Here is a 15629-nt window from a genome sequence, read left to right on the forward strand (position 1 = left end):
AGCAGCAGAAGACCACACCGGGTGCCACTCCTAACAGCCAAGAACAGGAAACTAAGGCTACAATTCACATAGGCTCACCAAAATTGGACAGTAGAAGTTGGAAAAACATTGCCTGGTCTGATGAGTCTTGATTTCTGCTGCGACATTCAGATGGTAGGGTCAGAATTTGGCGTCAACAACATGAAAGCATGGATCCATCCTGCCTTGTATCAACGGTTCAGGCTAGATGTGGTGGTGTAATGGTGTAGGGGAGGTTTTCTTGGCACACTTTGGGCCCATTAGTACCAATTGAGCATCGTGTATTGTTTCTGACCATGTCCATCACTTTATGACCACAGTGTACCCATCCTCTGATGGCTACTTCCAGCAGGATAATGCGCCATGTCATAAAGCACAAATCATCTCAGACTGGTTTCTTGAACATGACAATGAGTTCACCGTACACAAATGGCCTCCACAGTCGCCAGATCTCAATCCAATGGAGCATCTTTGGGATGTGGTGGAACGGGAGATTCAAATCATGGATGTGCAGCCGACAAATCTGCAGCAACTGCGTGATGTTATCATGTCTATATGGACTGAAATCTCCGAGGAATGTTTCCAGTACCTTGTTGAATCAATGCCACGAAGGATTAAGGCAGTTCTGAAGGCAAAAGGGGGTCCAACCCGGTACTAGTAAGGTGTACCTAACAAAGTGGCCGGTGAGTGTATAATAATAATTATAATATAAAAGTAGTTAACTTAAAAAAAAACTTAAAGTGGTACAACATTAAAAAAGGGAAAGCAAAAAAAAAAACAACAACACAATATTTATATAAAACACCAGACTGACCACAATCCCCCATAATATCCCAACCCCCATCCGCCTATCTAACCCCTTCCTAGGTGTGCTGTCTTTGACACATCTTGGCACAACACACATTATAGGTGCAAAATGGTTAAATCTGTGATTTTTTTATCACATTTTGAAAATCTTATAAGATGTAAAAAAATCTTTTGGTGTGTACCCAGCATAAGTGGGTTGTAAAATTATAAGTTGGGAGCCCATGATCTATAGTGGGGATTGGGGGATGGGCATTACTGGTCCTGGAGGGCCACGGTCCTGCCAAGTTTAGCTCAAACCCTAATTTAACCTCAATGCCATTTCCAAGTAATCCTGCTGATTTTTCAGGTGCTTTTTATTATGGTTGAAGCTAAACTTTGCAGGATAGTGGCCCTCCAGGACCAGGAATGCCCACCTCTGATCTAGAGGGCACATAAGTCTGTAAGCGAGTGAGGGTGGTTTTAAAGGTCAGGAGCAGAGCTTTGAATTTGATGTGAGCTACTATATAAACCAGTGTACAAAAAGAGGAAATATGTGTGCCCTCTTCGGCTTATTAAAGACCACCCTTGCCGCTGCATTCTGGATCGTCTGTAGGGGTTTGGTTTTGTAGGCTGGGAGTCCGGCCAATAGCGCATTGCAATAGTCCAGTTTGGACAGGACAAGAGCCTGGATTATAAATTGTGTAGCATGCTCAGATAGGAAAGATTAGGATTTTCCTAATGTTGTAAAGGAAGAACCTACATGCGCAGGTGTTGCTGGTGATTTTATGCATGTTTATGACAACTGTCATTAACTGTCATTTGTTCAATTATGTCTTTTTTTGATGCAAATATGACATTGTTTGAGATGTCTTTGTTTTGAAAATTTGACGTAAACCAATACATAATTACTTGTTATAAATCTGTCATAAACATGACATAGCAGAATAATTATCAAACTTTACTCTAATTAATAAATTGAATGCAATGAACTGTTTTTGCAGCGATATGGACCCAACGCTGTATGGCCATTGTACTGTTTTCATTTCATTTTAATGCAATAAAATATAATTTTATCAATTTCAATTAGTATTATTATTGGATAATTGATTTTATTTCTCCTGAAACTTAGAAACCTGGAAAATTATTTCCCTTATACCACAGTTACCACAAACATTGCTCTGGTGGCTATTTAAGAAATTTGACAGTTTAGGTGGGCGTTTAATAGAAAAATAATCAACACCCGTGGAACATTTCTCAACCAAAATATCAGAATGAAGCATTCAACAGGCTTGTGGTATATCTTAAAATAACCACCAGAGCAATGTTTTTGGTAACCGTGGTTTAGGGGAATTATTGACTTTGGTATTTTAAATCATTTGAAAATAATGCAAAACCACTTTGCGTTCTGCCGCAATACCACCTTGGGTGTGCATTATTTTAAAATAATTAAATGACCCATAATCAATTATACTTTCCGTACCTGCAAGTTGACTTTAATAAATTACATTGACCTGTTGCGTGTCGTTTACACGTTTCAACCATCTTCCAATGTAATGTAATGCGCTACCAACTGAGTTACACACATTTTTTTGTAAACCAGCATTGGTTGAATTATTGTGGGGTCAAATATGAATTTTTTTTAGGTGGATTTTGTAACTTCTCAAGAGAAGGATCTGTTGACAGAACTGCAATATAATATACATAACTATATTATCAGTGGTGTATATAGACTTTCATAATGAATTGTATTGTTTTAGTTACCTTAGAATGAGCTGTTTTAACCAACATACACCATGGGTCCCATTACATAGAAGTTGCCGTTTCGTGCCGCCACGTAGCCTTAACGGTCTGTTGTCTCAGACAATAGCCTCTTTGACACAGTAATTCTGTTAAATTACCATGAATTTACCAGAATGACTTTACCAGTAAATACAAAAATGTGCTGTTCACACATGCAGTGACGTTCCGTCTTTTTACCAGTAAGACATCATTCACACATTAGTATCAAAATACCGGTATCGCAGAGAAAGCGGAAGTTACCTGTGGTGCACGGCCGGCGAGCTCCGTGTCGTATTTGTAAACAATGGCGGGCTATGACTTAATATCGTTGGTCCGTATTTTGTTGTTTTCACATCTGTGGCAAACGGTCGCGAAGTTGCTCGTGACCAAACAACATTGCGCTAGGCGGCATCAAACAGAACCTGCGTTTGCACATTAGGCTTCACAGAGGGTGTGCTAAGAACGTCCGCAATTCGGCAAATAGATGGTAAGCTGTTTTAAACAACTTTGATGAAGAAATGTGGACGTTAACTTCAAGTGTGCTCGACTTTTAAGCAGCATGTGTGTGGAAACATAAACAGTGCGGGGGTAAACGCGTCATCTGTATAAAAACGTTCTGATTGGCCCGATTTGTCAGCACAGTCTGACGTTGTCCGTTCTAAATGCCGGTAATCCTATATTTTTCGTTCACACATAGCACTTACAGGTAAATTACTGGTAATCTTACAACCTGTATTACTGGTAAATTGGGAGCACTGATTTATCGGAAAGGTTCTGTTCACACATGACATGTTAACTGCAATTTACCAGTAAATTACCAGTAAAGACTGTATGTGTGAAAGGGACTATTGACATGTTTGCCCTATGGCAGCTATCGTAGCTTCTCTTTGCGTTTTGAAAGGGAGGGGTGAGTTGTGCACTGAGCCATTGGTTGCAATTCACAATCTCAATGCTAGATACTACAAAAATTCTAGACAATTTAACTCAAAGGCAGGGTTTGTTGCTTTTTGATCAAATGCTGGGTTGAAAATCAGTGTTGGGGGTAACGCATTACAAGTAACGCGCATTACGTAATAATATTACTTTTCTGAAGTAACGAGTAAAGTCACTCATATATGTATACATTAATATTTGAGTTACTTTTTTTAAAGTAATGCGAGTTACTTTTGAGTTAAATTAATTCAATTTAAAAATAAAATAATGTACTGAATTAAACTGAACATATTATCGTAGAATTACACACTTTGTGCGCTTGAGCGGGAACAGTTTGAGTCAGAAACGGAGATTGCAGACCAGAGCTTGACATTTTTGCGATCATAAAAAACACCTGCAAGGCCTGAAAGAGATCAAGCCTCGGCCAAGTAAGAAAACTTAGTAACGAAGTAACGTAAGTAGTTACTTTTTTGGGGGAGTAACTTAATATTGTAATGCATTACTTTTAAAAGTAACTTTCCCCAACACTGTTGAAAATAACCCAGGGGTACTAAATTTGTAAATGCTCTTATTGGCCGTATTTATAGTAAATGACAACCAAACTATATGGTCATAAGGTTTGAAACATATGTTTGTTTAAGGCAAGTCTGTTTGACAAATATTTGCAATGTAAGAATCAAATTGATTTACTGTACCCTTAAAAACGAATTGTTGTCAATTACCTTTATCACTTCCCCTTATGAGCATGATCCTCAATTTATGAACCATTTCCTGTTAAAAAATAACCAGGACAGACACTAGGTCAACGTGACACTATATCCTGTGTAAGCAGCAAGATTTGATTTCATATGACGTTACTTTGTGGTGAACCATTCTTGAGTTTTCATCCCACATGATTTGATAGAGATCTGGAGTGACAGAACCGAAAGAGCTGATCTCACCTTAGTGGCTTGCTTCCAATCAGTCTGGTACTTTGATCAAGTGAGGTATGAACTCAGGAGGGTTTATGAGGTCATGTACAACATATTGGGCTTAAAGTTACTTCATGTGAAATGAACCTCAGTATTGGCTTGCTGTGACGTGAAGCCTCCTGTAAAATTGAGTGTAAACACGGCTCACAATACGTGGACAGATTTTACTTAAGGCAGGAATCAGAGACACTGTGAAAACTTGACAGGCCTGCACAGCAACAAATCTCAGGAGAAACGATCAATATAGGGCAATGCTGGTTTCTTAGACAAGATGGATGTTTGCATTTAATAGGCCTGTGCTAACACTCCGAGGTGTGAACATTACAATCAGGCAACAGCAATTTCAAAAATTGCCCTGTTTTTCGTCTTGTACACTTTGTACCAGGCACAAACCCAGCTCTTTACAAATCGTGTTCATGTGCATGCTAAAATCACTCAATGTGATACTGTTTCAACATGCTAATCAAAGACAGAGCACTACTGATGTTTTGGCAGACGTTTAGAAGAAAATGTCATACGCCATGAAATAAATCAATAACAGTTAGGTTTCTTTTGTGTGTAGTGATTTATTCAACGTTATCCAGACTGTTCATTTAGGCAAACAACAAAGGAAAAAGCTGCAGACAAGAGAACATAACATTTTTATCGAGAACATATAAATCATCAGAATTTAATGAGGACACTGCATTAAATTATAGTTTTTGTAGATCCAGCCTGATCTCCTGGGTATTCATATGTCTCTTAAAGACTGTCCTCCAAGATTGTGCAAGCACCATAATACGACTTAAGCTAACGTACACTAATAAAAGTGTTTCTGTGTCTAGATTTAAAGGAAAACAACACTTTTTTTCAATATTTTACGATGTTATACCTCAATTTAGATGAAGTAATACATACCTGTCTTTTTTAATGCAAGCACTTTTAATCTATGTGTAAAATGTGTTAGCATTTAGCTTATCCCCATTCATTCCTATGGCTCCAAACAAAAGTTTTATTTTGTGCCACCATACTTACTTGTGTAACTACTCATGTCTTTAAATAGGGAAAACATGGAAGTGTTTGGTGGCTTCTAAATTCATCCCTGTTTGGAGCCATAGGAATGAATGGAGCTTAGCTAAATGCTAACACATTCACGAGGCGCTGTACAAAGATTAAGTGCACGCATTGAATAAAAATAGGAATGTATTAATTAGTCTAAGTTGAGGTAGTAAATATTGAAAAACTGTGGTGTTTTCCTTTAACAAAAATAAAATTAGTAAACTGTATTAAAAACATTTTTTTTTAATCAAAATATGAGTTAAAATAATTCATAAGAATTTGAATAATATGAGTAATTCCTATCCCTACCATGTCTATATATTATAAATATAAATATTAATTTCTCCCTAGGGTTTTTTGTCCTTCTAGGATTTTTTCCCATTGGGTTTTCTCCTAGGGGTTTTTTTAGTTCCAGGGAGAGTCAGCCAACTTTGGCTTAACTTAGCACTTTACTGTATACGTTACATTATTAATATGCTCGCTTACACGTTTTTTATCCTTAGCCGCTATATTCTACTTCTTATACTATGTATTGATTTTCAATGTTCTCCTCTACATCTACTTATGTAAAGCTGCTTTGCAACAATTAACAATTGTGAAAAGCGCTATATAAATAAAATTGAATTGAAATTGAATTAATTCTAAATGAACATGTTATCATGTATAATCCACTTAAATTTGTAAGAAGGAAATAAACGTAATAATTTTGTGTTGAAACTACATGAATGATTTAATTAAACATAACTAACTAGGCAGTAAACTCGTAGTTCCCAGCATGCTTTGCTTGTGACTGCATTTGGAGAGTAAAATTTGAATTTAAACTCTAAAAAGAAAGACATGTTAGTGTTTAATGTTCATTTATCTTCAAGATTTGGAAGAGTTTCTGTTTCTTCTTTGAGTTTTGTAGTTACCATCGTTCAGAAGACTGGTGCTTGTACATTGACTGCATACTGAAGTATGTTGCGCTTTACAGCTGCCCAAAACGAACTGGGCGGGTGCACTGATTTAATAAACGTTTCGTGCCATCATCTCATGGAATAAAAGAACAACAACAAACTATAAATAAGTTACTTGTTCCAAGAAAAGTAATGCTGGGTACACACCAAGATAATCGGGCTGATTTTGGGCCGATTTCCCCCCTTTCCGACAATCCAAGCTACAGTATGTCCAGATTATCTTGATGGTTCTACAGATTATATTATCAGATTTTGCCTTGGTGTGTGGTGTGTTAAGAGTGTTCGAACCTGATCAGAAGAACGTCGGAGCCTCATGATCGCGAATCGTAAATATTAAACATGTTTAATATAAAATTCTGTAATCATTTACTCGCTCTCACGTGGTTGCAAACCTGTATACATTTCTTTGTTTTGATAAACACAAGATATTTTGTGGAACGTGTGTAACCAAACTGTTTGTGAGCCCCATTCACTTCCATGGTATTATTTTATCCTACTATGGAAGTAAATGGGGTTTATGATCAGTTTGAAAGTTTGAAGTAACAACATGAAAGTGAGTAAATCATGAGAGAATTTACGATGTAACTACAGAAGAGTCAAGTTTTAAATAGGATAAAATATCGAAACTCTTTGGCTATTTTTTGGCGCGATGCTAATGGTCTAATCAGGTTCAATGGATTATGCTAAGCTATGCTAGAAGTGGTACCGCCAGACCTGGAGATCAGCTGAATGGATCCCAAAACCTTAAAAATCAAATGTTTAACTCTATGGGAGCTGGAAAATTAACATATTTAAAAAAAAAGAGTGTCCCTTTAACTACGATCTTGATCGCACATTGTGGCAGGCATCAATCCTAAAAGACTATTTAAAATCGCACAGTGTACACTGGGCTTAACAACACTCTTACAATATACCCAACCAGTTATCAACCACAAAAACACAACACGCAAGTAAAAGTACAGTCAGAGGTATTTATTGCATAAATTCACCAAAAAACAACAATATCAATGTATTACAAGCAATAAGCGTTGCAAAACTGAAGCCATACGATCACTTTATATGAAGAAGTCCATGAATGCAACGCACGGTCAATCTCATTCAGACATAAACCGGAACATTAGAGTATGACGCAATCACGACAGCCAATAGCACTTCACATTCTAATGATGCAATCGACCGACACACGAGAGCCAATGCTATTTCAGAAATAAAGATGACGTATCATCGCTTCTTCTGGCAGCGGTTTCTAAACCAGTGTACACTGGATCTGATATTTACATGAGATTGTCATCACGTTTGTCAGTCCTTTTCTTCATACAAACCGATCGTTTGACCGATCGTTGTCACTGTTTTGTATGCTGTGTTTAGAGATGCATCTGTTGGTCTTAATTGTGGTAATGGACAAATGCCCAAAACAGTCATATGGGTTGGAGGATAGGTTGGCATTTTACCAGTTGGCTAATTCATATAATTTTGTACGAAGTGAATCGTACAAAAACACAATGCTGAAACCTAAACTCTAACCCCAGCATCACAGAAGCGAAAGCTAATTGTACAAAAAATTTACTAGTGTGGTCGTATGAATTAGCTAAATATGTACGAATTGCCATGAGATTGCATTGGTAGATCAGCTGATAGAGCATTGGGTTATAGCACCGAGATGTAATGTGAATGAGAATGTCTAAATCAGAAACAACGGTAACTTCAATACCTAGGTAGCTGCAATAGATAGCTGGTTGAGACCTAATGGGATGCATGCTTTAAGTCACATCCTTGTATCTTGCACCAGGTATCTTATGATAAGAGAAAGATCTGCACTTAAATTGACCTCATGTAAACTTGGTCATCATAATCTGAATCTGTCCTTATCTACAGTTTTGTAGATATTTTTGGAGCCTTTTATTGCGCTTTATATGGACTGTGCTGATACAGTTGAATGATCTGGAAATTATTGGCTGACTTCTGGCTTTCTGGATCTGATGACTCAGAGACAATGCATTTAGATTTCTGGAGGTTTGGATTAGATGTGTGCGTGCAGCATTCGATGGGAATGGCTCAATAGTTTGCAAAGTCAATAGTTTAAACTGGATAACATTAGAAGAGATATGTTTTGCAAGCAAAGTTCCATCTGGTTATGTAAGAATGTAAGATGAGACTTTCTTCTCCTTTACTATGCATTAAAACCAATTAAATAATTCAAATGATATATCCATACAATATCACCGTATTTGTATTATTATTTAATTATATATACAGTATTATATTGTTTTTATTATAATTGTTACAGTGAATCCAGAGATTGTAAATATCTTCCTATGTCCAGATCAATGGAGAAATTGACCTTCGCCTTATCCTGTAGACTATAGTTAAGTTCTTTGTCCATTGATGAGATTGTGTAATGTGTGAGTGGATTAGTTAAGGTAAAGGGAAGGATTTCTTAAGGCAAACATTTAGGATCTGAACAATCATCTGCTTGCCTTAAGCACAGATTTGTTTTCATTTGTTGGAGCTCTAATGTATAAAATTGATGCCTTGCCACCGGGTCATTTCTGTAGGGCATTTCTGGGGTGACCAATAAATTAAAGGGAGCACAGAGGCAACAAATGCAATATTTGACAGCTTAGAGTCGTGCTACATGTGACCGCAGGAGGTTATTCTCAGAGTTGATAAATACTGTATTTCTTTTGTGATGTTTGTTCTGGCGAATAATCATGGCAATATTTTCATATTTGCAGAAATGGAAAACATGAGGCAATTTGCAGACTACAAGATTTGGAATAGATTCTTCTTTAACGGTTTGATCCGACTAACTAAACAAATTCAGAAAACCATTTCAGGTCTTGCATAACATGTCTAAACACACACTTTTTATGTTTATGCATTTTGGTCTGCAGCAATTTACAATGCATTTAAAGTCTCTATAAAGTCAATCTTAAAAATTGTTTCTAAACACATTATACATGTTAAAAATATTTATTGCTGAAACATGCCACAAAGGCATGTAGGAACTGTATACTGTATATATTTCTAAGAGGTAACATGTGTCTCAGTCTGTGAATAGCCAGCTAAAGTATTTTTTTGTGATTCATGATAAAACCATCCTACGTAATACAATGAACATTTTGTGACAAAATAACACTGATATATTTAATATTGACTGAGTAAGGCCTGGATGTCATTGAAATCAAATCATTGATTAAAACCAAACTTTAATGCGCCTAATCTCATACACTATAAGACAAAGACGGAGTATGTTAACAAAGCCCATTTTAACCAAAAGTCCTTTTTAATATATGCATTAAAGGATTAGTCCATTTTCTTAAAAGAAAAATCCAGATAATTTACTCACCACAATGTCATCCAAAATGTTGATGTCTTTCTTTGTTCAGTCGAGAAGAAATTATGTTTTTTGAGGAAAACATTGCAGGATTTTTCTAATTTTAATGGACTTTAATAGAGCCCAACATTTAATACTTAACTCAACACTTAACGTTTTTTTTCAACGGAGTTTCAAAGGACTCTAAATGATCCCAAACGAGGCATAAGGGTCTTATCTAGCAAAATGATTGTCATTTTTGACAATAAAAATAAAAAATATACACTTTTAAACCACAATTTCTGATCATGTAGATCCGGTCGTGATGCGCCATCTGACCCCACGCAATACGTCATGACGTCAAGAGGTCACAGAGGACGAACGCGAAACTCCGCCCCAGTGTTTACAAGCGTCTTGAAAGAGGACCGTTCCTACGTTGTTGTATGTCAACTGATACTAATTAATGTCTTTGTGTCAGTTTATTGTTTACAATGGTCAGCAAAATGTGCGTTTTATATATGTAACACGTGACCTTCCTAAGTCACTACGCATTTACGTTAGGTCGTGCTGGACCGGACCTTGACGAAAAGTCGTGCTTTAAAAGTACATATTTTTTATTTTTCTTGTCAAAAATGACAATCGTATTGCTAGATAAGACCCTTATGCCTCGTTTGGGATCGTTTATAGACCTATGAAACTCCGTTGAAAAAACTGTTAAGTGTTGATTTAAGTATTAAATGTTGGGCTCTATTAAAGTCCATTAAAATGAGAAAAATCCTGCAATGTTTTCCTCAAAAAACATAATTTCTTCTGGACTGAACAAAGAAAGACATCAACATTTTGGATGACATGGTGGTGAGTAAATTATCTGGATTTTTTTTAAAGAAAATGGAATATTCCTTTAAGAGAAAATTTTATCTTACAGTAGCTTACACTAAAATAGTCTGTTTTGTAGCATAATAATAGGTATAATAATAAGGCATGACTAAGTAGTATTATTATATTGCAATATGCGTATATGCGTATTTGCTTCTGTACTATTCAGAATTACATAACTGAGTTATGTAATTCTGAATAGTACAGAAGCAAATACGCCTATCAAAATTGCAGGAAAAGTATGCCATTAAAAAACTCATCCATCAATAACCTATGAAAATTATCTTGTTTTGCATGCCCTTTCGTTTGATCTCTTTCGTGATTGGTTGGCTCTCTTGTTGTGTGGGATGGGGCAGTATAAAAGAGGAACTGGAGGTGGAGACTGCATTGATATTGCCAGAATCTGCTTTGTGACACACAAACTCTTTTTCTCCTGTTGGATTTGTATTACGCACCAGCACAATGTGTAAAGGGCTCGCCGCCCTTCCAGCAACATGCTTGAAAAGGTATGAAATGTGATTTATTGATATTCTTAAAAGGTTCGATGTTCAAAACTAAATGCTTTTGGTTGCATACTTTGTAGTGGTCTAGGAGCACAGTCTGTTTAGCTATAAGTACAATAATGTTTCTTGTTATGATTCTTAATGATTATGTGCATGCATATAAGAAATATTTAAATGAGAAATCATCATTAATGTTGTTTATATTTAAGTCACCAATGCAAAGACTTATAGAATTATATATTGTGTCCTAACAGCGCCAAAGATATAAAGCACAAGATCGGATTTCTGCTTCAAAAACCAGATCCACCCCAAGAACAGAAGCCTTTGAAGGAGAAACCAAAGGCAACGACGAACAGGTAACAGTTGACGAATATAACTTTTACATAAAAAGTTTAATAATAATAAAATATTATTTACATATGTATTATTTTACATTCATAATTAATTAAACGAATCATTATTTTACATTCATAATTAATTAGACTATTAATTTAAATTATTAATTAATTTTAAAAACTATTTAAAGATACAAATATTTTATAATCTTTATTATAATCTGATAAAGATTATATATATATATATAATAGATAATCTCTCTCATTACAGAATCTCTCCTGTTGAAACTGAGAAGTGGAAATCATCTTTCAACAATCTGATCAAAAATGAAGGTGAGTGCAAAGATCACTCGCTCTCGAAAGTAAACCAATGGTTCCGATCATGTCTTGTGTAAATAAGTTAGCGAGGAACAGACTGGAAAACATGAGGCAAACTAATCATAAAATCTGGGACTTCTGAACTGACCCTTGTTTATGTGGCCTTGGATTCACTGTCATAGCAATTGACCTCTTAATTTTTTTCTCTTAAAAAGAGTATGTTATTGTAACTCTGACAGATCATGACCATGTTTTCTCATGCTCCGAAGCGTGTGCTACGTGTCCGCAAACGGCACTGGGTGGCCCCTGAAGAACCTTAGCCTTCTGCTCTGTTGGGCTATAGGGGGTCATTAACCGCGTAGCCGCTCCTTAGAGAGATCTCCTTAGACTTAACATCATAACCTCTTCATTCCAAAGCCCCCTCAGCATCCGCAGCAACCCCCTTTTCCCACTTCGCAGACTCCGTCATGAGTTTATCTGAATGACGCAAGATTACGGATATTGCACACTGTAAAAAATTTCTGTAGAAATGACAGTATTACTGGCAACTAGCTGCCAGTAACTTACTGTAGATTTTACATTTATGTTATTTACTGGCAACAGTTTGTTCAAAGTTATATGAACATGAAGCATTTCTTTATCTTTTACAGTAAGTTACTGGCAACCAGCTGCATAATTACAGCAAATTTGTTTTAGTGCATACATCATTAGTCTATTGTGTCTCACTGAATTTAATCTTTTTTTTTCAGTTGGTCGAAAGGCTTTTACGATTTTCTTGCAGTCTGAGTACAGCCAGGAGAACATTGAATTCTGGGAGGCTTGTGAGGAGTTTAAAACGACATCGGTGGACAAAATGAACGCGAAAGCTAGAAAGATATATGAGGAGTATGTCGAAGCCGATTCTCCAAAAGAGGTGAGAGTGCAGATGGTGCACTTGGTAACAAAATTACACCTTTGTACCTAAAGGGTGCATATTAGTATGTCAATGGTAGATATTAGGATTGCTTTTGCACTCTTACCATGATGTGTAAACGAGGCGAACTGACCTCCATATGAGTACTCATGAATCTCATTATTTTTAGGTGAATTTGGATTCAGCCACCAGGGAAAACACTAGAAAGAATCTGGAGAAATGTGACGCGTCCTGTTTCGATGAAGCGCAAAATAAGATCTTCACTCTCATGGAAAAGGATTCGTTCAGACGCTTCCTGAAATCCAAACTGTTCATGGAGATGACCCAACCACCACTTGAAAGCAACAAACCCTGTGGCTTAGAGAAGAGAGGAAAGCGACACATTTCTGAGCAAACTCAATGTGTGCCTAGTTACGCGTAATCCAACCCATCTTCTGCTATAGATGAACAAACTATGTCACGACCTTCGCCATAATCTGACTTCCATTCATTTGGCTTTGGTTTGTAAAGCTTGTTCATGTCTAAGATGGAGTTTTGTGATGGAGATTAGCCTTCGTAGCAATGACGCTAAACTGTTTGCAATTGTGATTGTAAAACATTTTTCTTATAGTGAAGAATTGTCACACAAAAGCTATTTCCCGGTTTTGTTATTGAAGCGTGTACGAAGCGTGACGGTCATCTTCCGAAAAGGGGCCGGCAATGTTTTCATTCAAAACAAGGAAAGTCCGTCAAATTGGCTTTGGCAAAACAGCACACCAGTGATGTGGTTTACAACTAAATGACTGTTACAGATTTAAGAGAAAAGACAAATCAGATTTGTATTTATTTGAGCTATGGTGAGAATATATAACATCAGTAATATTTGACTTACTTTGCTCTTGAAATTGTGTAATGCATTTATTCATGTATTTTTGTGTACGGTATAAGCTCTCTCTTTCTCTGATCCATACAGGTGATGTAGATTCTTTGTTCTTCTTAACTGTGAACTTTCAGGCATTTTTCCTATTGGCCACTGAAGTTATACTTCGGAAATATGACAAGCTATGTATTACGAAAGACAATGAATGTGATCAATTTACATGTGCAGCAATGTGTTACATGTCACTGCCAATGATTAAAGTTCTGTACTTTGGTGAAGAGATGTCTTGACCTGATCGCGTATGTTTCCATTAGAATAAATGGTCAAATGTGAGTTGTTTACATATTTGTTTACCGGTGCCATATTTATTTTGTCATATTTATAAATAAAAACATTATAACCTTAAATTGGTCTTTGAAATACTTGCAGATCAAACAGACGATTGCTATAATTTAAAATGTATAATTTTATTAATTTTATTGTAATCCTAGTACCTCACTAAACTCGACGTAATGAATAATATAATTCTTAATATTTGTAAAAATATCTTATGACATTATAAAAAGGTTTTACAGTTAACGTTTTAAGAATATTTTTGAAAGCAAAATCTTGAAAATGATGAAAAACTACCAAATTATCATGTAACAAGCGGTCTCCGGTCAGTGACCGTTATTTCTCAAAATACATGATAACACGCACCAATGCGACATGAGCATGACGTATTAAAGGATTGTTATACATTGAACACAGATGCTTATGACACTGAGCAAAGAGAACAGGAAGTTCTCAGCAGAATTTGTCCAAATACAGAGATAGTGTGAATGTACCAGGACATTATTTTATTTACTAGATCTCTGGTTAGACTTTAAGGCGTCAATTACTGTGTAATAACTGTGTAATTAATCAGATCTCTCTGATTAATCTAATACAAAAGTGACTTAAACTGCAATTCATCGACTGGCCGCTAGAGGCTGACTCCAAAAGATAGTCAATTCCCATAGACCCCCCCCCCCCATGTTAAAATACCCAACTTTATAGCAAAAATCATACAGTATGTTTTCAGTCTGGTACAAAAATGTTAGCTAATTTTGCCCTTCAAGACAACTGTGAGGGGGTGAATTCATTCGTTTAAATTATATTAAGCCTTAAAGTTCTGCATAATTAAGGGCGTGGCCATTTGAGTGACAGGTGAACTGCCACTACTGTCACTACCTTCGAGTCAGACGGGCTCGGTTAAGCAACCAGCCACCTCAGCTTTACCCAGGTCCCGCCTGCCATTTTCGGTTTTCCGCGAGTGATGCGGGTGGCGCGACGCCAAGATGGCAACTGCAAGCCCTGGCAACTATTGGGTTCAAAAAAGCTCTTTACAAACCTATGGGTGACGTCACAGACACTACGTCCATATTTTTTAAAAATCTAATGCATTTAAGTACAGAGAACTTATAATTAACATCATGTACTTAGGATATGGTTATAGGGTTTGGTTTAGTTAAAGGTGGGGTGCATGATCTCTGAAAGCCAATGTTGACATTTGAAATCACCTAAACAAACACACCCCTACCCCAATAGAATCTGGACCTTCTTTTGATAGACCCACCCCACACATACGCAACCCAGGCAATGATGTTGGTTAGTAGACACGCCCCCTACTGCTGATTGGCAGTAGGGGGCGTGTGTTTTGGTACTCGGCCCAATTCCCTTCTCCAAAGTGTTTGTCAAAAATCATGCACCCCGCCTTTAAATTTAATTATTCATAATTTATTTATTATGTAACGTAAGGCATTGTAAAATCTCTTTTAAAACAATTTCTTTGGTTTTGGAGTTACGACAGCAACAGTTTATTTTTATACATTTTTTTAAAAACAAATTTTCTTATAATAATAAATCATTATCAGCTAGTTTAACAACTAGACACACAAAAACAACAAAAGATTTTCTGTACAGGCAGTACTGACAACGTGACTTACAGCACACAGGCAAACACATGATTGCAATCTGCAGTATTGTTTAGATATTGATGTAATACGA

The 15629-nt window shown here is 36.4% G+C and overlaps 1 protein-coding gene across 1 annotated transcript; it reads left to right on the top strand.

The window, feature by feature from the left end:
- The first annotated feature begins 11052 nt into the window (after positions 1–11052).
- rgs4 (regulator of G protein signaling 4) lies at positions 11053–14008 on the top strand. The gene is made up of 5 exons (XM_065264847.2): positions 11053–11179; positions 11431–11532; positions 11783–11844; positions 12579–12742; positions 12912–14008. The coding sequence occupies exons 1-5, from the start codon at positions 11136–11138 to the stop codon at positions 13161–13163; spliced, it is 624 nt and encodes a 207-aa protein (XP_065120919.2). The 5' UTR covers positions 11053–11135; the 3' UTR covers positions 13164–14008.
- The last annotated feature ends 1621 nt before the right edge of the window (positions 14009–15629 follow it).

Source organism: Paramisgurnus dabryanus, chromosome 7 (genome assembly GCF_030506205.2).
Source record: "Paramisgurnus dabryanus chromosome 7, PD_genome_1.1, whole genome shotgun sequence".
Classification (NCBI taxonomy): domain Eukaryota; kingdom Metazoa; phylum Chordata; class Actinopteri; order Cypriniformes; family Cobitidae; genus Paramisgurnus; species Paramisgurnus dabryanus.